The sequence below is a fragment of the Aricia agestis genome, chromosome 5 (assembly GCF_905147365.1).
Source record: "Aricia agestis chromosome 5, ilAriAges1.1, whole genome shotgun sequence".
Classification (NCBI taxonomy): domain Eukaryota; kingdom Metazoa; phylum Arthropoda; class Insecta; order Lepidoptera; family Lycaenidae; genus Aricia; species Aricia agestis.
The window spans coordinates 9,996,848-10,022,306 of NC_056410.1; the positions used below are offsets into that span (position 1 = coordinate 9,996,848).

The window sequence follows — 25,459 nt, forward strand, 5'->3', positions numbered from 1 at the left end:
TAATTCATTTTTATACTTGAAAATAAGCCCAGAATTGTTTCATTTTCTAAAATTAGATATTACATTATATTTCCGAGAATTCGATCTGAGCAAAAACACGATATCTTAAAATTTTCTCGATAGAAAAAAAAGCACAAAAATGCATCTAGTTTTCACGAATTTTTCATTTATTGCCATAACCGTGCATTGAACTAAGTTAATATTTTAACACATTGTCACAGAATATATATATTAGTAGTACCAAACATTGTATAAAATGATATCATTGAGAGATCGACCTAGCGGATTTTTAAAATGTTGTATATTTATCGAGTTATTGAGAAAAAACTAATATGGCGAGAAATCCGCGTCGTCCTTTTTCACCTGGCATATGAAAGACGGGCGTGAGTGTGAAGAGAGGACGATGTTTAATTTTTTGGGTTAGTCGCCCTCTTAAGGGGGGCTCTCATACAACAAACGTATTTTTTTTTAGGTTTCTTCGCTCCTAATCAATAATGGTAACAGCAAGGCACTTGAAATTTTCACAAAATCCTTAATTATATTTGTACTTTAATAATAATTAATAAAATTTTAATTAAGTAATTATTAGGCCCTTACATATGAAATTGGCGTTTTGTTGTACAGGCCACTTTGATCTCAAATATCTCCTCTTTGGTTAAGAATTCCAAATTCAAATTTCCACAACTAACAAGTACTACTCGCTAAGACAACATTGTAACAAGTCTGTCGAATTAGCTTTAATTGTTCCTAGTGTCAGGGCGGGATCTGAATATATTATGGAGGAGCAGTATACCTCGCGGCTCGTGTATCGTTACACATGCATTAGCCTACACGTGTGATTGATTGTGGCTGATGTCAACCTCCTGTCTTACATTACATGCCGACAACAGTGCGAGTTTACGATATCGTCTAAACTAGACGGAAATTGCGTACAAACAAATTTCCCTATTTAGGAATATAGAAAATAATATAATAGGTACGTATTCTCATTGTGCCCGAGGTCCGAGGAAATACATATCGTCGGCAGCTATACGTTGCGCCAAAAGTTTATCGCGTGGTAGCTGTAAATTTCCCCTTTTTGCTATAATTTTCCTTGTTGTCAAATTTATTCAAGTGCTACCAGATCCATATAAGGCTGTAGACGGATCATCAAAATTTTATGTCCATCAAAAATAATTTTGAATATATTTCTGTACCGTTGTCCTTATCTCAAACAAAAAATATTCAGAGTTAGTACAAGACAGTAGCGGGTATGAGTAATGGCGGAACTGTAGAAGTTTTTAATCCTCTTGATGAGGAGCGCGGCGGACATTAGCGCAATAAAGAGTTCCGGGAGATCGTCCTGCTCGCTAATTACTGCACCAGGGCTGATGAGCACTACTCATTTTAAACTTAGCGGACACTCAAGCAAAAGAACTACATACTTAATTAAAAGGTGGTGTGATCCAGGATGCTTCTTTCTAAGCCTCTAAGGGATAGGTAAGGTCAAAATACAAGGTTGCTTCAGGTTTTGGAAATCTTGTTGCTTCTAACTACTTTCTGAAGAATTTTGATAAGAGTTTATCCATACACTGCCGCCTTTGATTCGCTGGCACAAACACATAAACCAATAACAGGACTATTGAAAAGAAAAGTATACAAAAAATTCAGTAACTGGGCCTAAGCGGCATAGGCCAAGTTGCAACCTCCAATATAAAATTAAAGTTATATTATTTTGTTCGTCCTTATAATATATTGATCTTGTATGCATTGATCATTATATCGTTACCATTAAAAGAACGACAAGGATTACAATTTGTAACATCAGCCATCAAGTACCCTTCTCGTGATGTTTCAATGACGGACTTTTTCAAATAGTTACAAATTTCAGCACGAACCTTACACCTTCAATATTCAGGGCATATAGTACATACTGTTACACAAATTTCCCGCTACGTAAATTTATCAGCGCCTTACGTACTGAGTTTCCGCACAACGTCGAAGCAAATTCTGCACAAAATTAGATGACAACCCTGTTTATGTCGCCGCTTTTATGTGGCATGATGGAACTTAATTGATTCAGTATTTAGGGCGACGTCTGACGGGTATCCTTTGAGTCGCGCGGATGGTTTTCTTCCCTTTAGAAATTATAGTGGGTATATTTACTTGACGGACCTTGATGCAGATTAGTGGTTTGGCAGAGTCAGCATCTATAGAACACGACAAGTGTTTCAGTTCGTCAATGAAAATAAAATACTCCATGAACTTATTCCCTACATAATATTACTGGGTATAGTTTTTAGAAGAAATTGTAGCCGTAATAAAATGCAAAATATGTAGGCATCAGGTAATTATTTTGGTTTAGATGTAATGCATTTTACGTATAAGTACCTGGATGACCGAGCTTTGCTCGGTATAGCAAACACTCTAGTTTTTATTATTCGTAGAAACACTCATTGTCTTCGTGTTACTTAATAACGCCATCTGCTGGTCGTTAAAACAATTAGTTGCTCACAAAATGGTATTATTATTATTCGCCAATAGGTGTCAGGAAGAGTCATATTTTTAAGTTTATCGATCATCGATAAAACACGAATAAAAAGACATTTTCTGAAAATGATTCCTAGCTAGATCGATTTATCGCCCCCGAAACCCCCTATATACTCATGAAAGTCGTTGGAGCCGATTTTTTTTTTTATAAAATAAGGGGGCAAACGAGCAAACTGGTCACCTGATGGAAAGCAACTTCCGTCGCCCATGGACACTCGCAGCATCAGAAGAGCTGCAGGTGCGTTGCCGGCCTTTTAAGAGGGAATAGGTTAATAGGTAAGGGGAGGGTAGGGATGGGAAGGGAAGGGAATAGGGGAGGGTAGGGAAGGGAATAGGGTAGGGGATTGGGCCTCCGGTAAACTCACTCACTCGGCGAAACACAGCGCAAGTGCTATTTATTTCACGCTGGTTTTCTGTAAGGACGTGGTATTTCTCCGGTCGAGCCGGTCCATTCATGCCGAAGCATAGCTCTCCTAGGTCCCACGTTTTGTTCCAATGTTCTGTGAATACCGGGAGAGTGTCAAAATCAAAGGGCTAGTCACATTCAGCGTTTAATATGACAGACAGCGTTTAATATGAAATTGGACAGTACTAACATTATTGTTTTTTCCAAGATGAGTCTCTTCTAGACACTACAATAAAGCTTCACATACCTAATATTATTGCAAATGTTAACCGTATGCACTATGCATAATAATATTTCATATTCGTTTAAAGATATAAGATAAAAACATAAATATCTGAGGCGTCTTTGAATTATATACTTGTAAGATAAGGAAGTAATAAGGAGTAAGGACGTTTCCATAATTATTTTATTATTGTCTAATTACTGCCTAATTTTGTCGTGAAATAAGAAGAGACACAAAATATCATAATTAAATATATTTCTTAAATTATTATTTATTTGCGAATTTGTGGTATTGTCAAATATTATGTTAGTACCAAAAGGTTAGGTAATATTATTTAACTTTATGGTTAGTACATATTTATTTAGTATTTAGTAAGTATTTAGTGTTAGTTAGTTAGTATTTAGTGTTTAGTAAGCTGAGGTAATAATAAAAGGTTATAACTTATAAGTATAGCTTTAAAATGACCAAAATTATTTCGTGGCCTGCGGGAAAAGTACTCTACATAATACTTACATGATGTACAACACGATTATGTAAGCCGCTTTGTACAATAAAAAGGTTTTATTTCGGTTCAATGAGCATTGTATTTTGTCACGAATCACGACAGCATAGGCAGCAATCTGTTTGATAAGTTCGCTACTGTTAACTTTTCTTTTTTTTTTATTATTAACTCAAAAAGAGTATTCACTCTTCTATCAAAGATACAGTCGCTAAAATTATTGTAATATTTTAATACACTAGTATTAACATATTTCTGATATCGAGACTAGTGGACAGCAGGGAGGTCACCGACGGTGCGCGAACTACAATACTGGTTTGCCTCAATAACTCGCCACCGGAACTTTATTTTGACAAAACTTTGCTATTTTATATGATTTCATTTATATGATCAAGTTTAAAATCATGTTTTATAGGTTACATTAGTAAAGTAGACAGACATACTATAAGAGGCTTTGAGGCATCATGCAAGATTATATCATATATCAAGATTCTCAATTCTTATTTTCTGTAATAACACTTCAAAATATCTTTCAATCAAAATAGGTTATTATGAATGCATTTTTGAACATTGAACGTCGGAAAAATCACGTCGAAACTACGATTCCTTACTCGCACGGGGGCCGGGGCCATATATTTTTATCAATAATCAACTATGGGTCATAGTTATGGTTATAGTTAGGGCTAAATTTAACTTCTAAGCTTAACTTTGACCACAGAATTTATATATATATATATATATATATATATATATATATATATATATATATATATATATATATATATATTTAAATCGCCGAAGACTTGTTGCGTCTTTTCAAAGTCGAACCCTATGGCGTCTACCATTCCCAATGACTTTTTAATTGTTATTCGTGCGAATATAGTTACATTGCTGTCATGTGAATTCTATTGTCGACGAGAAATTTTGTTTACGTACGAAAATTAGATATTCAATTTGAAATAATTCTCGCTGGTTTTTTGCTTCCGTTCTCGATGGAAATCATGTGACACATTGTATATTTTTGTATTCGTTCCATGCATTTAATCGTTTTTCCTACATCCATTTAAATGTATGGTTATATTGATACCGTATATTGTACTATATTAATTCCATGCATTCTACTAATTAAATGACTCCTTACTATATTTGAGATTATATCGGTACCGTATATTATTTTTTTATGTACGCCATAAACTGTTGAGTTTGTTGCTTCCTCCTAACCTTATATGTTATATCGATACATACATAGGTACCTATATAATAGATCCCAATAAATTCATTGCGTGATGTGGTCTCTGTCTACCCCAATGAGGGACAGGAGTGACGATATGTATGTATAAATAGAGAATCATCCCTCTTTATGAAGTCGATTAAAATGAAATACTTATTTCTATAACTTGGAGTACATAACAGACATTAAAAACAAGTTATCCCTATATTATATATATTAATTAAATTTTAAATTATAATTAGGTAAGTCCGCTAGGCTAACTAAAACATATTAAGAATAATTATGATAGATATGATCATTTTATTTATGTGAGCGTGTTTCTTCTGAACTTAAGTATGAACACAAAATAAAACAATTGTTTCGGTAGTAGGTATTTTTAAGTTTTATTGTTTAAAATCAAGTAGGTACAATAATAAACCCATAGACATAATAATCAAAGTGTCGGACAAATCAAATACACCGAAATAGGAACATAAAAGTAATTTAAGAAATTAACAATTTTAAGAACGACCAGTTGAGAGGCTAATTTACTGTGACATTGACTATAGTTAACTTGTGTATGTAAGCAATACTAGTTTTCAATCGTGGCTCTGCCCACGTGACAAGTTGATAAAATTTAACAAATTGAAATTCGTTATTAGCCGTTTAGGCGTTAAAAAAATAAAACTAAAAAAATAAAACAAAAATGCTTAGAAAAATATTAACCTGAAGAATCACATATCAGACATACCTATCAGTACAAAGTCTCAAAAAAAGGCCCTTTAGGCGTCGAAAAGAAAAATAAAAACGTTTAAAAAATTATTAACGTACCTATCAAAAATAAGATAAAACAGTCCAAAATCTCAAAAAATTACACAACTACACAAAAATTACACAACAATATATATACTTTGTTTGTAAATTTAAATTATGGTTATTATCTATAATAGTACCTATTATTTCTGTTTATTTGTTTTGTACAAAAAGAGGACGGTATTTGATTATAATACAAGTTCACAATAATAATAAATTTTTTCGTAAGTAGTTGGTTAACGCGCGCGCGTAAGCAAACACGACGCGACGTTGCGTTCTGTGCTGTGATAGTCATAGTCAATCATGGTTGTCGTGATTGATGTAGATCGTTTCGATCGTTTTTTGTATTGTTTATTGTATCTTCTTCTTCCTAGTCGTATCCTCATGGCTGAGGGACGTGACCACCAAAATTTGCTTTTTGGGATAGGGCTCTCCACTTGTCTCTATTTTTGGCCTGATGAAATGCCTCCTGGAACGTGCAGTCAGCAGCCTTGACAATCGCGTCTGTCCATCGTGTAGCCACTCTGCCTCTGCCTCTTTTCCCCTCTAATTGCCCAGCTAGTATGAGACTCTCAAGATTATTAGGCTCACGGCGGGCTATGTGGCCAAAAAAGGCAAGTGATCGTTGTAGACAAAGCGTGGACAGGCGGGTGGTAATTTTGAGTTGCTGAAGTATAGACGTGTTGGTCCGGTGTGCGGTCCAAGGGATGCCGAGCATTTTACGCCAGCACCACATTTCAAAAGCGTCAATCTTAGCTCGAGTACGTGCTTTTAGTGTCCATGTCTCGGAGGCATATAAAAATATTGAAAAGATTAGGGAACGCATTAGTGTTATTTTTGTGCTACGATAGATGTTCTTATTCTTCCATATCTTTTCTAAGCGCCCAACCGCAGATTTAGCCATCTGAGCCCGTCGGACAACCTCCCTCTCGCAGTTACCATTGTTGCTAATCAACGATCCCAGGTAGACAAACTCCTCTACGGGTTGGAGATCTTGTAGTAAGGATGTCTTTTGTATTTGGTTCAGCTTATCGACGTACATCAGTTTGGTTTTATTGCGATTGATTTGGAGGCCAAAGTCTCGACTAATCTTTTCGAGCCGCGCTAGAAGTTCAGCAAGTTTCACTTCGCAAGTACTTATAAGCGTGGTGTCGTCAGCGAACCTTAGGTTGTTGAGAAGGTATCCGTTAATTTTAATACCATCCTCCCAATCTTCCAACACTCGGCGCATTATATATTCGCCTACGAGGTTGAACAGCTGTGGAGAGAGGATGCAACCCTGTCTGACACCACGCTCTGTAGCAAACGGCTCTGACAGATCATTGTCTAATCGCACCCTTGATCGACCTTCCAGATAGAGGTTTTGTACCAAAAATATGAGATGATCGGGGACGCCCAACTCTCTCATCACCTCCAGCATTTTGGACCAGACGATGCAGTCAAAGGCCTTAGCGTAATTCACAAAACAGAGTACTATTGGGACATTGAATTCTCTGCTCTTTTCTATCAGCTGACGGATGTTTAGGATTTGTTCTCGGGTACCCCTGCCCTTTACGAATCCCGCCTGCTCTTTGGATATCTGTCTAGTTATATAGTGTGCCAATCTGTTGTTTATAACATGGAGAAGAATCTTACTGGCGTGTGAAATTAGTGAGATGGTCCGATAATTTCCACACTTTTTAGTCGACCCTTTCTTATGTAGTGGTATCACGAGAGATTCTGTCCAATCGTCTGGCCACTGTCCTGTTCTCCATACTTTAAGACATATTGAATGCATTAGTCTGATTCCACACTTACCCAAGCTCTTAAGCACTTGTGCCTGTATACCATCTCCACCGCAAGCTTTTGTTTTGAGCTTATTTATAGCTGCTTCTATTCATGGAGAACGATGTCGGGTTCTTTATCTGTAAAATCTAATCTAGTGTCAGGTTCATCAGCGTCATATTTGTACAGGTCTTGGCAGTAGTTCCTCCATCTTGTCATCACTTGGTTCTTGTCTAAAATCAGGTTACCCTTTTCATCTTCTATGTTCCAAGATTTTGATTTTCGTTCCCGTGTGAGAATTTTTACCTTTTGGAACATGTCTCTTGGACGTAGGGTATCAGAGTGTGTTTGTATATCTCTACATATAGAATTGATATATACATTCTTGTCATATCTACAGATACGCTGTACTAGTGAGTCAAGTTCAGAGTATCGCTGTTGTTCTTCCTTTGAACGAATTCCTCCAGTCTTTAGAGCCTTTCTTTGTGCGATTGCCTCCCAAGTGGTCATCCACTCAGATCTAGGGTGTTTTACTTTCCGTCCATTTGTGATTGTTCTAGTTGTCTCTTCTAATGCGGCCTTAAGCTGATTCCATGATGTATTGGCTGAGTCAAATGGGCAATACGTTTCACTGTCCAGTCGAGTTTGTAGTGTGTCCTCAAAAGCTTTCGCTTCTTGTGTTAGAAGAATATTTTTGGATGGTGGAGGCTTTGAAACTACTTTGAGGCGGGCTCTGTATTGAGCTATTAACAGCTGATGGTCGCTGCCACAATCTGCACCCGGAAAAGTCTTTGAGAGAGTTATGCACGACTTCCATCTGCTGCTGATTAATATGAAGTCAATCTGATTTTTATGACCTGTTGGCGATCGCCATGTCCATAAGCGTCTTGGATGTTGTTTATATGCCGTGTTAGTTACGAATAGTCCTTTTTCAATGCAAAACTCTAACAACATCTCACCTCGACTGTTGCGGGCTCCTAAGCCGTATTCCCCAATAACATTCCTTAGGTGTTGATCATTATCAGTGTGCCCTATCTTAGCATTAAAGTCTCCCAGGATGATAGTACATTCCTTCTTTGGTAACGCTTTGCAGGTTAATTCTAGCTCGTGGTAAAATTCCTCCATCTCTTCTTCGGTGGCTGCAGTGGTCGGCGCATAGACCTGTACAAAGTTAATTGGGTGTGGATGGGCTGAAATTTTTAAGGATATAATTCTATTGTTGATGGTATTATACCCCAATACCTTGTCTCGTAGCCAGCTAGCAACTATGAAGCCCACACCACTAAAACTATTGTCTTGCCTGTCAGAGTAGATTACCATATTTCCTTCAGGTGTGATGTGGTATCCGTTATCTTTGACATGGGTCTCACTCAATCCTAGTATAGCCAGATTATAGCGCTCCATCTCCGCTTCAACAACTTCGATTTTTCCTGGCCTTAAAAGTCCACGGACATTCCAGGTTCCTATTGTTATTGCCCTTCCCTTGGGTGTTAGTTTGCTAGAGTAAGATGTTATGTTTCCAACTGCAGCCGGTAGCCAATTTCACACCAGTCGGCCCGGAACCAAGCTGGCGCCGAGCGTTAGTCGGGTCGCATGACATCATATTATCTCTGGTGGCGTTCTTAATCATGGTGGTTTTCTTGGGATTATAGTCGCGGTAGTTTCCCGTTGCTTTCCGCGCTAGACTTTTTGGGGGTATTTAGTCCTCAAGGCCACTACTGCCTAGGAGTCAGGTTATCATATCCGCCGCCTGAGACTCGGCGTTGTTACTCGTTTAGCACCACCCGGAGGACACGTGTAGGGTAGTAAAAGGTAATTCCTACGGACGCGAGTAACCACCGCCCCCGTTTATTGTATCAAGTTTGATTAATTTTAAACATTGATTTGATTTGTAATCTAATTTTAATTGCCTGAAATGTAAAATCAGCGATATGCGATCAGTAGTTGGGAAAGGGTCCGGTGGCTTTAACACAGGTTACACTGTAACCTAGATAAGCTGCCGGTTGCGATCTTAACATTCTAATATAAAAAACCATTGAAAATAAAATAATTTGCATGTTGTAATTGTCTAGATTAAGGTTTTTATGTTATCGAGCTGAATAAAAGTACATTATTATTATTATAAGTATGCCATCACAGTTACTATAAATCTTGTCAAGGGTGTCGATTTATGAATGAAGAAAGTAAAGATTAAAAAAAAATCTCAGAACACTGTACAGTGTACAGCCTAGCCCATGACCCGGTAACCACTTGACGTTGAGTTTCGATGCACTTGTTTGGGCTATTTTCTCATTACCGTGGCTTTCTAATAGCGAAAGAATTATTTAAATTGGTTCAGTAGTCTCGTAACTCGTAAGTTAAATAGTAATAAGCAAACGATTAAATATTTCGTCTCTACAATATTAGTAAGTATAGATATTTAAAAATACATTAGTCCCAACCCAATTCGCAGTCTAAACTCAGTCACTGATGGGCTTTTGTTTAAAATATACAATAGGTAAGTACTTATCAAAGAAAATCATATACGTAGGTATGTAGGTAGGGACATAGTAGTTAATACAATCGATCCAAAATACTTTTAGACAGGTAAGTATATAAACAGTTCAACAACAAACATGACACTGGACGTCAGGATAATGATCGTAAATTGCATATTTATTTGTAAATAAATATGCTGCACCAGAAAAATGAAGATTTATAAAGCGATTTTATGTTCTTTCGTTTCATAGGTAGAACAAAATTATTTGTAATAATATTGATATTATTCTTGGTCGTTGCACCACAATTAAAACATTTTTTTTGTATTACAAAATGGGTCGACGGCCAAGGCCATTTTATTTTGTCTTTAAAATAGTTTTTAAAATCACTTCTTTTAAAAAAAAACGATCTACATCAATCACGACAACCATTGACACGACAATCTAACACTGAAAGAATTTTTCAAATCGGACCAGTAGTTCCTGAGATAAGCGCGTTCAAATAAGCCCTTTCAAATAATTTCCCTCCGTTTTTTCCACATTTTCCTCTATTTCTTCGCTTCTATTATTCTTAGCGTGATAAAATATTGCTTATAGCCTTTCTAGATAAATGGGCTATCTAACACTGAAAGAATTTTTCAAATCGGACTAGTAGTTCCTGAGATTAACGCGTTCAAACAAACAAACAACCTCTCCTGCTTTATAATATTGAAGTGTAGATAACATTTTTACTACTTTTCTTACTATTCTACTACTATTTTTCGAAAATGTGTCAAATATGAAATAACTACCTAATTGTAATATCGACATTGCATCGATTCGATATATTTGTTCCTGTTTTCCTGAAATACAGTTACAGATTTGATCATTATTCTGAATGATCGTCATTATGTTTTTAGGGCTATTCAGGAAAAAGACGTTCAGGAAAATGAGGAATTCACTAAATTCGTTTATAATTAAGTATTGATATAAAGAAAATTATTAAGAGCTTAGAAATGTTGCGGGCTTTTATAACTTGGTATAAAAAAAGTAGTGAAAAACAGACAAATGTTGGCACACATCGAGAAATGTAAATGACGTCTTATTTGGAAATTTTTGTAGAACGTATTTCAAAGAGAGAGAGAGAGCATAAAACGAAGACCTCTATCCACACCAAAGCACTGCGATCAAATAAAGTGAGCCAGCAGATTTTATCGCAAAATAGGTTTCAACCCGTCACGTTGAGTATATCGGCAAGGCATTCAAAACAAACAATGCGCAGGACAATGACGCGAATTTTATGAACATTTTAAAAATATAATTTTTAGTTATTTAATGTAAGTTGATGTGTTATTTGTTGGTATCGGATTATTCTCTTCTTTATCTTCAAATTAACTCTACTTTCAAATAGTTTTAGCAGCATTTTTGTAAGTTAATTAGACATTGAAATGTGTAATGTTACATCAAATTTACGAAGGCGTTGTGAACCCAACTTTGAAGACATGAATTTAGTCTCTCTCAAATATTCGCCCCACTAAACAATATTTATACCACAAGCGTCATTACGTCCGCGCTGGCCGGCAAAAAATATAAACAAGAACATGCCCTTGCATGTCGCGTGCGAACTCCGCCCCCTCGCCTCTGTCACCCCCGCGTCTCCTCTGGGACGATGTCGTTTTGTGGGACGTAATTAAATCACACATTAGAATTGATAAAAACTTTATTATATACAGGAATCCACATTATCGGCGTGTTATACGTAAACAAAGTATCGAATATACGCCACCGATATACGGCGCACAGTAGCGACCTCCAAAATTCGCGCGCCAAATAGCGGAACTAAGAAATACGCCGAAAAGCACTCCGGTGACAAAACAACGTCCATGCCAATATTTCACCCAGCCATTGTACTAACCTTAACACTACTTCTGGCTGAATTTGAGAGATGGTCAATCTTGCGTCCGTATACAGGATGCAACAAGTCAGTCGGACGCAATATCATCGGTAAAAACCGCCATGTAGGACGCAATATCAACTCCGGGGTGGAAATATATATATATATATATATATATATATATATATATATATATATATATATATATATATATATATATATATATATATATATATATATATATATATATATATATATATATATATATATATATATATATATATATATATATATATATATATATATATATATATATATATATATATATATATATATATATATATATATATATTATTTTTTTTTTCCTTTTTTTTTTCTTTATAGTCTGTAGGTCAAGATAGAAGAAAGTCAAGATAAAAAATGGCTAGCGGTGCTTACCTATTGTGCTAAGTTTTGTAAAATTATAAAATATAATAAAAGTGAGTTAATTGAAGAAATACTGCAGTTTAATTATAAGGAAATCTCTTATAAAAACATAATATATCGCAATAAATTCCTTCAACATTTTCAGCAGTAACTGGAGATAGGCAAAATGCACGTGAATATCTATAAAATATAAATGCCCAATATGTCTGGGAGCCCTGGGTACTCATCAATAGCAGTAAGTCAATTTAAGGCCACGTAGCACTTAAATCTTTCGCCGAATACCAAAATAAGCATGCAAATATAAATGTAGGTAACACGGTTAACGGCTACCGAGAGCTCTGAGTTGTGACAATCGGACGTGCTAAGGTGAAGGTTAGTAGAGTTTAACTTGAGCACGCCGCGGCCGCGCCGGCCACTCAAGATTCTCACTGCAGTTTACATAATTTCTATCTTTGAAACTTTAGGAATAACTAAAGGCGTGAATTGATGCAGTGGATAACTGATATTTTATAACATAAGGGCAATTACTCATTTTCTTCCATATAATTTAAACAAACCTTGTAACCTACTTTATCTATATTTACATAAAATCAGCACTTTTAGGGTTCCGTACCCAAAGGGTAAAAACGGGACCCTATTACTAAGACTTCGTTGTCTGTCCGTCTGTCTGTCTGTTCGTCTGTCTGTCTCCAGGCTGTAACTCAAGAACCGCTACAGCTAGACTCCTGAAATTTTTACAGACTATGTATTTTTGGTGCCGCTATAACAACAATCATACTAAAAACAAAATAGTATCAATATTCCCATTCAACAAACGTGATTTTTTGGCCTTTTTTGCTCGTAATCAATAATGATAAGAGGTAGACACTTGAAATTTTCACAAAGGCCTTAATTATATAATTTATTATGTGAATATGTGTTTAATAATTAATAATAATATTTAAATAAAATTAATACATACAAAAATCACATTTTTTTACTATTTTTAAAATTCAAATTTCTTTATTTGCACAAAACATGGTGAAATTAGATGTTACAAACTTTTTTGCTCTATAATGCTACGGAACCCTTCGTGCGCGAGTCCGACTCTTATTTTGATTTCAAATCTTTGTTCCGATCCTACAGCCTCAAGTTTTGCAAAATAAATCGAACATTTTCAAATTGTTAGTAGCGACCCTACGTGGACACGGGACAGGCTTAGCATGCCCACAAAAATGCGAAAAAATGAAATTATGAAGAAATCTTTGGGGACAAGACTACAGATTTTCTTTATCTGTCCAAGTTCCAGATAATATTAGGTATATTAGGGTTCCGTACCCAAAAGGTAAAAACGGAACCCTAATTACTGATACTTCGATGTCTGTCCGTCTGCCTGTCTGTCTCCAGGCTGTAACTCAAGAACCGCTATAGCTATAGACTTCTGAAATTTTCACAGATTATGTATTATTGGTGCCGCTTTAACAGCAAATACTAAAAACAAAATAAAGTTAAGATTTAAGGGGAGTTCCCATACAACAAACGTGACTTTTTTGCCCTTTTTGGCTCGTAATCCATAATGGCTACATGTAGACACTTGAAAATTTTCCAAAATCTTCAATTATAATATGTGTACTTAATTATTTAATAACAAAATACAAATAAAATAAATAAGGGGGACCCCCATACAAAAAACACAATTTTTCCTACTTTCGCTCTATAACGGTACGGAAACTTTCGTGTGCGAGTCCGACTCGCACTTGGCCGATTTTATTTTACAGAGGGCATGGTTCAAATTCCTAATTATATTCAAATGCCTCACATATCATTTCTTATTCATTCTAAAGTAAAAAGTATGTAAATTATAAACTCGTTTTATTTCCGATATTGCTCGTATACGTATTTGATTATGGCAACATACCATTTGGTTTAAACATATTCCGGTAAACTGGTTCAGCCTAGTAGTTAATGCCGCATTGAGTATGTGATCTAGTATTCGCCGTGACATTATACACGCTGAATTGAGTGCAGAGATCCGTCGCAGGTCACCGACCCTAGCGAAAATAATGTCAAAACTCAAAAGTATGCAAGAGGGTACGGTGACTTTCACTTGCATGTTATGAATGAGTGGATGCTAATGTTGAGTCTTGACAGACATAATAACAAAACTGCTTTATAGCAAGAATATTGCCAGTTTTATCAATAAATCTATATATTAAGAGGATTCCACACCGCCGTTTTTCCATACAAACGCTGTCCCCTGTTTCCTCTCTGGATAATACCGGTAGAGTTATGATTTTTTTCCTGAATATCTATGGCCACTATTAGCATGTCCCTATGTTTTCTTTTTTTTCAGAATTTAATTATTAAAAAAGATAAGAACGTCCAAAAACCCAAAATAATAGCCAGATTTTCCTCTGTGTTCAAACACCCACAAAACAAAACTGGCTAGAATATACAAAAAAAAATAAAACATAGAAACACAGCTCAAGCCTTGCTTTAATTCTTAATGAAAAAATTACTTAAATCGGTTAAGTTTTAGAGAAGGAATCAGCGGACAACGAATCGAAGATTTTCTGTTCTTTTATTAGAACTTTTGTCGTGTTGTCTCTATCGCGCTCCGCGGTGGGAGACTTGAGATTGGTGAGACAGCAATACATTTTCAAATACCTATTTTCAATTTCTCTCGCCCCTGTTGTATCCTCTTAATCCCAAAAACTTTGTAATTGACTTTGTAACTGAGCCAAAAACTTTGTATCCCTTTTGACGAAAAATGGGGAAACGTAGGTGAATGAAATTTTGCACAGTTATAGTTTATATGGTGAAGGAGTGCATTGAGCTAATATTATTTTGAAATTATGCTTTAATCATACATTTTTTTAACAAATAAAACATTACACACACTACAACACACACACTAGGAAAAATGACAGATTTTTGAGTGACAAGTCTATACATACGAATTGTACTCTTTTATTTATGCTTGAAGTCTGTTGACAACAAAGTGACAAATTGAAAATGGATTATAGTTTTTTTTATTGAATCTTAGATACTATTAGACAATGCTTACACGGCCAGTCTGAGATCAGCTGAGTCCCAGAAACAAGAGTTGAAAAAAATATGATAAAGTCAAAATTTGTCTACAAAATATAGGTAGTAGTCCTAAAACTAAGGTTGAATTTCGACCATTGAGCGATCTCTAGTAAATATTATCTATATAATAGCCACGCTACGCCCACGCGGAGGTCATCTCTGATGTTTTCAGCAATGTCTATAATAATTATGTCACCTTAGTCCTTAGGGCTGTCGCTTATCACTACTCCATATAAGAACAATAACCAAGTACTTATATTGGTTTGTACATGTATCTTTTCTATTTGTTTTCTTAATGATATGCAAAATGCAATTAACCATAACTTATTAAGCTATTAAAATAATTGACTCATCCATATTTAAACAAAGTTTATCTGTATAACTGTGAAGCAGTGAGGCTTAACATCTACATTTTTGATTTGTTGTTAGAATTCAATCTAAATAATCTAAATGTAAAGCCTAATTTCAAAGTTTTACAACTTCAAAGTTAAAAAAACCCTCTATTAAGTACTGACTCATGAAACCATCTATACTGACGTTGATGTATAAATTATGTATTTACTAATACAGTTCTTAATTAGTAAGTTACTAAAACATTTTACTATTTAAACCAACATCAATGGGGCTTTTATACAGTCTCGATTCTACTAGATTCTACTAAGCATCAAAGTAGTATTCTCCTATATATCCTATCCTCCTTCTAAGAACCCATTTTTTGAGTTTTCAGAATATGTGAATGAACATCAACATGCTGGTTGGGCATTTCTTAAGAATCTCTTTTTGTAATTTTATTATAAAAAGCATCATTAATAAAGAATTGGAATCAAAATCATATTGAGGATGGAATTATAGTGTCCAATAACATTTAGCCAACTTCAGGTTTTATCCATTGAAGTTATGATATACTATGTTTAGGCTCATACAAAAACTATTTCAGTTTAGGTATTAAGTGTTATTAATAATATAAGCAATAAAGAACAAGTTGTAGCTTTTCTTAATTAGTACTATAGCCATAGGCGCCGGCAGGGGGTGCCAGAGGGTGCACTTGCACCCCTTGGGAATCTCGCGATCAACAGGAATTATTGAAATAAAAAGCATTATTACCATGCCGTACAAGGATAGTTCGTAATGTTTCAGCACTAAATGTTTTATGTTGACGTAAATAGACAGTCACTGTTATTCGTAAAAAGTGAATAGAAAAGAACAGAAAGAAAATAACTGAAATCTGCCACCCTTGGTAATTATTTCTGGCGGCGCCCATGACTATAGCAATGCTCTCCAATTATGCCGTAGAAACTAATCTTGGCAAAAATATTGTTAAAGTTACATTATTAACAAGACAATTCTTATCATAACAATTCTATTATTTGAATATATATATATGTGTATAAATTGTTCCTACATCTATTCTTTTTATTTCCTCTGTAAAAAATGTACTGTAACATGGATAAAAATAAGAGATTTGTTATAAGTCGAAACTGAGTTAAATTGTGTGGCATCTAGAAATTCTCATCTGCAATGTCAGTAATTAAAAACATGTTACCTATTCTTATAAGTCACAGCACAGAGCAAGGTAAGCGGTAGGTCCTCCTACCAAAAAAACAATCAATTTAGACTAGCAGCAAACTTCCAATTTTGAATAATATTGACATTATACCTACATTGTGATTAAGGTCATTATATCAATTGCAACATACCTGTTTTACTGTATCTCTCTTGTTCCGTATGCTGCCATCTGCATTTGCATCGAGTGGTGGGATTACATACTTGCTGACTGCATTCATACTCTTAAGGCCTGAGGGTGATACGTCCCTACCGGCTGCATTATTACCAGCCGCGGGTTCCTCGATAGCGTCTACTGGAGGTTTGCTGGGGCCTTTGGAAGATGACACAGAAGGTGCTACATCGAACTGGGGTCTTTCCAATACTTTCATGCCCATGTCCTCGTCGATCTTGGCCCTCAGGCGATTCCTGTCTTCGATGACATGGGGATCGTCGCCTTCCTCACCATGACGAACGATTCCAACGACTGGGAACTCACCCACGTCGTTTTGTGCGAGTGGCGGTGGCATGAGGAGCTCTGGGCCCGCTTTCTGTATTCTTTTATAAACATTGTATACACTGTCGTTAACACTCGTCGTACTCTTAAACTCTGGTAAATAAAACAGTGCACCGAGCCACACTATTCCAAATGTCAAAAGTACAGAAATTATCAAATATTTTTCTCGGAGTCGAAACGAGCGTCGCGATATGGACGGCACGGGAACGCCATTTATAAATCGTTGGTAAGTAGGCAATATTCCCGTCATGTTTACGTAAACAGTCTGCCTAAAAGTATTCCAAATAAATATACGATGTCAAACTGCACAGGACGACCCGTCACTGGTCGTCGCCATTAAACAACTGCCAAAGTGAAAATGCCAAATGCCAAAGTCAGTGTTGTCAACTAAAAAAATTCTAATTCGCTATCCTGGATGGCATAATTTATTAAAACCATATTATTCTCTCGGTAACGATTGCAAACAATGATTTCTATGAATGTAATACCACCAACTACGAATAATAAAAACTAAGGAATTGTCAAGTCTGTCAAAAGAGTGAAAAAATTAAAAAGTTGCAATATCGTAGTGTCATCCCTTTCAAATCAATCTAATGGCGGCTCTCGACATAGGCGAACGCGTCTAAATACCTACGGTTAACGCGCGAACGCCCGTTCTACACATTGGGCCAACGCGTCTGCAGACGCGTTGGCCAACGCGTTCGCCTATGTCGAGAGCCGCCATAAGAAAAAAGAGATGACACAACGATGTTGCCACTTTTTAATTTCTTCACTTTCTTGACTGACTTATTTATTAACTGTCTCAAAAAATTTGTTCCGATTCTACAAAATAGTCATAATGAGATATAGTCATAAATATAGAAGTCATAATGAGTGAAATTACTAATTGATAATCATATCTAAGTAGTTATTTATTATAATGATAGGTTTTGTGGTATAGGAAACCGGTGCTTAATAACACTTTAAGGTGATTGATTTCATATTATGTGATTAGTTTACAATCCTTTCTTCAAGTTTAACAAAACATTATAATAACGTTGATTACAAATAATATTTTTATTCCTAAAATACCTAATGTAAACGCTCGTAACCGAAAAAGTCCTGCATTTTTGGCAGTAATCTTTTATCCTAGAAACATTTTAAGTGCCAGCTTCTGAGTTGCCAACGTAAAAATTTAAATGTTGACTTTTGCTGTGTATAGCTGTATAGTTCGTCAAGAAAGTAAAGAAATTAAAAAGTGGCAACATCGTAGTGTCATCCCTTTTTTCGATTGATTTGAAAGGGATGACACTACGATGTTGCCACTTTTTAATTTCTGCACTTTCTAGACAGACTGTAAATAGGTACTATTTTCCACAGAACAATAAAATTTTTCCAATAAGTATAATATTTTCTTTTGACATAGTAAAATTACGCGACATAGAGATTCAATTTATTTCATTAGATTTTACTGTGAGGTATTAATTTAGATTATTATTAGTACCTATATCGTGTAATATTGTGATGCGTCACTCACAAGAATCTTATAAACATTCACCTCACACCTGTTTATGTCTATTGTGCACCTGTCGGCTGTCCACGTCATCTGCACCTTTCTTTTCTCAAGAGTTTTATTAAATGTGTTGCTCTCCTTACGTTTTGAACATTCACAGAATATCTTCGCTATTTTCAGTACTTTTTTGCCTTAGAATTTAGATAAGTACTAAATAATAATTATTAAATGTTAAGATATGAATTTCGAGGTAAAATAACGCTGAACAGACTAGGGGTAACAAAATTACAGAATATGGCAATCGGATTTCCGGCTTTAAATCAGGGGTTCCCAAACTTATTTTGTCCACTGCCCACTTTGAGAACAAATTATGTTTTAGCGCCCCTATTGTTTCAATTTCAAATGCATCCAGATGAAATAAATTACCCCCCAGGCCTTTACACAACGCCCCCATTTATTTTCTGGGTCCCACTCCGGCCCCTTTAGACCGCAAGGGGGCGTTATCGCCCACTTTGGGAAAGGCTACATTAAATGAATGTGGATGGGGCGCTGCTGGTAATTTGGTAAAGGAGAACTGTCAAGCACGTCATGTAAAAAATGACGTTTTTTTATGATAGAAGCGTTACAGCTCGACAAGATTTGTTATATTATTAAGAACGTGAGCGGTGCGCTGCTGGTAAAGAACTGTCAAAAATGACGTTTTCGTACCTATGATGCCAGCGTTAGTTCCTTTTTTCGCCACGTTCATATAAAGCATTGTCGAGCTGTAGTTCCTTTTCTCGCCACATTAATTTGTTGTTCACAAGCCTTGTCGAACTGTACCAAAGTAGGTACTTACTGAAAACTGGCATAGATGGTACTCCCGAGTCCCGTCGCAATCAGTGTTATCAATTCTAACCGACTGCAAATTCAGCGCAGAGCTTTTCAAAATCATTATAAATACAAACATAAGACAGGCAGTAGTTCTCATCATTTTAATTTTTACTTACATTAACAGATCGATTACAATACTCTGAGTAAATCAGGTGCTGGTATCTGAGGCCTAGGGACCCTGACTCCTGGACCCTTTTGCTCCTTGCTACTAGGGCTATAGTCTGTCAAGAAAGTGAATAAATTAAAAAGTGGCAACATCGATTATCCCTTTCAAATCAATCTAAGAAAAAGGGATGACACTACGGCTGGTTTTACAGTCACGCGTTTCGGCAGCGCCGTCGGAGCGCGCGCGTTCGAATATGTATGGGGGTAGTAGTTGCGTTTTAAAGTCCGCGCGCTTGAGCAGCGCCGTTCGTCCATACGTTTGTTACAACTTCGAACGCGCGCGCTCCAACGGCGCTGCGAAACGCTCTACTATAAAACCAGCCTACGATGTTGCCACTTTTAAATTTCTTCACTTTCTTGACGGACTATACATTATATGGGGACATTAGTAATACGGGATAGTTTTCAATGTAGTTCTGTGAAGAGCTCTGTTAGAGCAATGTACTGGGAGAGCTGCAGTAGTAGTTGTTCAACAGAGTTCCCGTGCCTCTTCTATGTGCGGAAGTCTATCAATAGCAGGGGTTTTAATGGGTAAAAATCCCACATATCCTACACAGGAATCTAGATTTCCCTTGCGTCAGCCGTCAACAAAAAAAAGGCACCAGGATACATAACATACATTATATTAAATTTCATTGCTCTCGTGAGGTATTTATTCTCAATGTATTACTAAAAGTTTTGACCGCTCCAATAACATGACATTACAATTTATGAGCTTAGCTTTATGTCCAGCAATAATAATAATAAAAAAAAAATAACTACTACAGTCATTTTGGGTAACTTTGAATTGCAGTTTAACTTTGAACAATACAATTTAGGACAATATTCAATAATGTATTGTTCAAAATTAACCGCAATTCAAAGTTACCCAAAATGAGCGTACATAAGTCGAGAAATATTATAAGGGATTTAAGGAAACGAATAAAATGCAAATGTTTATGTAATTATTATTTTATTACTTGTTTATGAAGTTATAAAAATAGCTATACGCAAGGCGATAGTTATAATAGATTTTACTTATATTTAATAGATAGAAAACAAAATTTTGTATTTTACATTAGGCAGCGTTTGCCACACTTAATTCTCCGATGAGATCAGTCGCTCTTAACTTTATACTTACCTACCTAATACCTATTTAACAATTTACAACGTGAATTAAATATTTCAGAGTTCATTTGTCGATATAACTAACTTAACAATACTATATTTAACTGTGCTATGAGCGCGGTTTGAACCTTGACATGTAAAAGTCGCAGTCGGAACAATATATCGCCGGCGGGCTTACCGTTTTGTTTCGACACAAATTGCACGGCATTTTCTGGTTTGCACTCGTCGGACCGCTGTGGCTGTCGCTAGAATAATTAGAATTGATTTGCGGTGGTATCGGCGAGTCCGTGCCGCCCTTCGTGCCGGGTTCAAAGGAGACGGACTTCTTCTGCATCTGCTTCGGCACGGGCAGATGCTGGTACGGATTGTACCCGTTTTGGTACTGGTACTGCGTAATTTGATCGATGCTATCAGAATTAACGTTTTGGTTGTACCCGTTCGGCCGCTGCGACTGCTGGGCCGCGAAGTGTCTTACCTCGGGGATGCGGTTCTGGTTCATTCCGCTGCCGTCGTGGTAGTAACCGTTGGGTAATTTTTGATAATTACCACTAGCGTTATAGTTGTCGACGGGCAGCTCGCCGTGCGGCGGCGGCACCCTCTGATACGGTGAGGGGTTCGCGCCGTAGGGGTTCGCGCTACTTACTTGAGGATATCGACTAGAATAATCGGTGTTGGCGTAGCTCGTCGGTGGGTTGTAGGCCTGGTAGGCCGGCGAGCCGGACGGCGCGCCCTGGTACGCCGGGGAATTCGAGGGCACGCTCTGATACGGGGAGCCAGCACCGTGGCCGTTCTGGCCGTACTGCCGGCTGCCGTAGCCGCCGCTCGCCGGGGTCGGCATCGTCGTCTGCTGCGGTAGTCTATGGTAGTAGGCGTTGCTCTGCATCTGATTGCTCTGATGGATGGGATTCGGTGGATGCTGATATGTATTTGGCACTGTTCTCTGTCCGGGCATGTGTTTCGGGGCGTACGTCGCACTATGCGAGGTGGGCGTCAGTCTGTTTGCGGGATTTTGGCTAAAGTTCGGTGGGCTAGAGTTGCTTTGACTCGCGTACGCCGCGGGCGGCTGGTTGTACGGTATCGGGCCGCTCGTACTCTGGGAGTTCGGCGGAAGCTGCTGGTAAATCTGGTTGCCGCTAGGTCCGTTTTGATTTTGGGCCAGCACGGGGGAGTTCGTTCCGTTGATGGTCGTGGTCTTCTGCGGGTTGTACTGCTGCTGAGGGCGCGTCTGGGCGATTTGATAAGTGGGATACGAGTTCTGTACTCGGTAGTAGTCGGCGTCGTTCGGCACGTACGATTTCTGAGACAGGGAGGAAATAGTGGATCTCGAGGATTGGCTGTCGAAGGAGTCCTGACGCTGCAGGGAGGGTTTCTCGGACTGCAGCGGCACGGTCGTCAGCTCCGGCTTGTTCATGGCGTTCTTGAGGACTCTCTCGAGAATCGGATTAGGAATGTAGCTGTCGTCCTCCTGGTCCTCGGCGGTGGCGACGAGGATGACTTGGTCGCAAAACGAAACGGACTTCTTTTTGGGTTTCGAGCGATCGCTTAACGCGACGTTATTATTTTTCTGATCGTTGTACTCCTCCTCCGCCTGTTTCGAATCGATCGACGAGGACGAGGCTCGCCTGTTGTAAACACCGTTGGAGGTATTCGAGCAATTTATGACGTCTCGGTTGCCGCTCATGCCCACGTAGCCTATGTGAGTTTTGTCCTGCTCGTTGCATATATTTTGTGCGTTTTGTTCGAACTTGGCGGCCACGTTTCGAACGCTACTATTTATAAGGTTGCTGTCGTACTGTCTATGCGCAGCGTTGTCGCCGAGTTGACCTTCCAGTGATTCGGACCTCTTGAGTTTCAGCGCCGCCTGCTTCGCCTGTAATTCTCTTAGCCAGGTGTCGCCCGAGGTCGGATTCGACTGAATGACGTTCATTTTACTCAGGCGCTCCTCGTTTCTTAGAATTTGGCTGCGTTTTTCTTGCAACTGAGCGAGCAGCGATCCCTTCGTCACCTCCATATTGTTCAAATTGTTGACCATGTTCATGTAGTTGACTTCGCGCATTTCGTCCCTTTGTTTTATTTTGTTCAACTCGTCCTGGAGCGGCGTCAGATCGATCGGCGGCGGCGGGGGCGGGAACTCCTCGCTCGGCTGCCGCGAGTGGTTGACCGAGTTCATGGGACTGGGGTACGGGGGCAGGTCGAACATCTGGGGCGACCGCCGCGCCGGCATAGCGCAGTCGACGACGTCCACGCCGCCATCGAACACGCCGTTTAGGTTCTGCACGTTGCTATGCGACGGGAGGATGTTCCCTATACTTTCCCTCTTGACCGGACTCTGCTCCTGGTGTATCATGGCTTTAGTCACGACCGTGTGGAAGTTCTGGGACGTGTTCGGCGAGTCGTCCGACCTGCAGCTGCCGTTGTAGGGGTTATTCTCGTCGTACGAGGGCAGGAACGGCAGCGACTGCGGCTCGTCGCCGTACTGCTCCGAGAACCCGCCGTCCTCGTCGTTGTCGGGGTAGGGGCGCGCGTAGTCGCGCGGAGGCTGCGCGTGGTGCGGGGGCCGCGCCGGCTCGCCGCGCTCGACCACTTCGGCCTCGAACTTAGACCCGCTAAGCTGGGAAGTCGTGCGCAGCGGCGGTGGAGGCGGCACCTTGGCCGCGGTAAGCATCTTACCGGCGCTCCCGTGAAAACTTTTCCGCATGAGTTTGCTCCTCTCTAAATTCGGATTGGTCCCGCCGTTGGCGGAGTACTCCAGGTGGCCCTCGGACAGGTACCCGCTCAGATTCGATTTGTCGTCGACTTTCTTTCGACCGACGTCCCCGTCGTCCACCGACGAGACCCTCTTCTCTTTACCGTCGGTCTCCTTGTTTCCGTCGGCGCCCTCCGTCAGATCCGGCATAGACCTGTTCTTCCGCTTGATCAGCCCGCCCATCAGCAGCTTTCTTCGAATTTTGTGCTGCTTCTTATTCGACTTCTTCTCCTCCGCCTCCTCCTTCTTCTCGACCGCGATAGGCGCGTCCTTGCGGGACCGACTCCGGTCCTCGCTCCTCGATCGCTTCTCGCGCCCCTTGTCGTCCTCCCGGGACTTTTGCCTCTGCTGGCGCTCCCGGGGCGGCGCGTCGACGTCGTCGTCGACCGCCTTCGGTGACTTCTTCGTCGACCCCTTCTTCTTGGGCAGGGTCGCGTATATTTCGATCGTCGTGGGGGCGCTCTCGAGGCCTCCCCTCGTATTTCGAACCGGGGCCACCTGCGGCACCTCCGTGACGCGGTTCATGCCCGCCATCCGCCGCTGCAGACTCCGGGCGCGCATCACGCACGTGTTGTGCTTCATGCGCGCGAAGGTCATCGTGTGAGGGTTGTTGTAGGGGGCGTCGAGCGCCGCCCGTGCCTTCGCCGCCGCGGCATCGCACAGCACCAGGGCGGTCTCGAAGTCGTCGGCGTCCTCGGCGTGGCGCGACTTCTCGAGCAGCCGGTCGGCCTCCATGCAGAGCGCCTCGCAGTCCCCGCGGGTCGTCAGCTCCGGGATCTGGGCCAGCTGCAGGTTGTGGCGCAGGCCCTGCTGCAGCGGCAGGCTGTCGGTAGACGACAGCGAGTACGAGTCGTAGCCAGCGTCACAGGAGCCGCCGCTGGAGAGCTCCCCCTTGCGCGTGGGGCTGCTCGGGATGCTGCCCGGGCCGCGGCCGCGCGGGTACATGTAGGGGCTCTCGACCGTCGACGACCCCGAGGACGCGCTGTTTCGGTCGCCGCTCCAGTTTCCGGAGTCTCGGCGGGCTCGCGGCCGCTCCTGGGAGTCGGAGGCGGAGCTCGCGCTCAGGCTGCGGGCGAGCTGCGCCCGGCGGCCGGCCTGGACATCGAGCATGTTCTCGACGGCCCTCCTGCTGACATAGTCGGAGTCGTTGTCGGGGCCGGGCGTGACGGCGCGGCGCGCGTAGCCGGCGGCGGGGCGCTCGGGGGCGGGAGTGACGGCGCGGCGCGGCTCCGTCGCGGGGAAGGGCACCACGTCCTTGGGCGCGTGGCGCGTGTCACAGGGGGTGCCATCCACGGCGGCGTACAGCAGCAGCAGGGGCTGGAAGCGGCCGCGCCGGCACTTGTCGACGACCTGCGACCACTCGGGGCCGATCTCCTTGACGTCGGCGTCATCGAAGTATATCCAAAGGCGGAGCTTGCTGTGGTAGAAGAAGGTGGAGTAGTGCTTGCCGTAGTAGGTGACGAGGCCGACGAGGTGGTGCGTAGCGCCGACGGCCCAGGAGCGGTCGACGCAGGCGTGGAAGGCGTCGGTGGGCCGCAGCTGCGTGCCGAGCGCGGCGTACACGGCGCTCACGTGCTCGGCGGACGGCCGCTCCGAGTCCCACACCATGCCGATCGACACCACCTCCGGCCGGTTCATCAGCGTGCGACAGATTTGGATTTTGGCACCGCAGGCGTTCTGAAATATATTAAATTCGATGTGAAACTAAACGATACTCATGTTGATATC

General features: G+C 40.2%; 2 protein-coding genes across 7 annotated transcripts in view; both read right to left on the reverse strand.

Moving 5' to 3' along the window:
- The window catches only part of LOC121727175 (mannosyl-oligosaccharide alpha-1,2-mannosidase IA), a 109,446-nt gene extending 91,746 nt beyond the window's left edge, over positions 1-17,700 (reverse strand). For both annotated transcript variants that reach the window (XR_006035620.1, XM_042114856.1), the window contains exon 1: positions 16,987-17,700. Coding sequence is in view for 1 of the 2 variants with exons in the window: in XM_042114856.1 (XP_041970790.1) it covers positions 16,987-17,598 (612 nt within the window). In the remaining variant the exon portion in view is untranslated. The remainder of the gene's footprint in view (positions 1-16,986) is intronic.
- A 3,130-nt stretch (positions 17,701-20,830) lies between these two features.
- Positions 20,831-25,459, reverse strand: part of LOC121727173 — a 72,307-nt gene continuing 67,678 nt past the window's right edge. For all 5 annotated transcript variants that reach the window (XM_042114850.1, XM_042114854.1, XM_042114853.1 and 2 more), the window contains one exon: positions 20,831-25,408. In XM_042114850.1, coding sequence (XP_041970784.1) covers positions 21,095-25,408 — 4,314 coding nt within the window. In that variant the 3' untranslated portion in view covers positions 20,831-21,094. The remainder of the gene's footprint in view (positions 25,409-25,459) is intronic.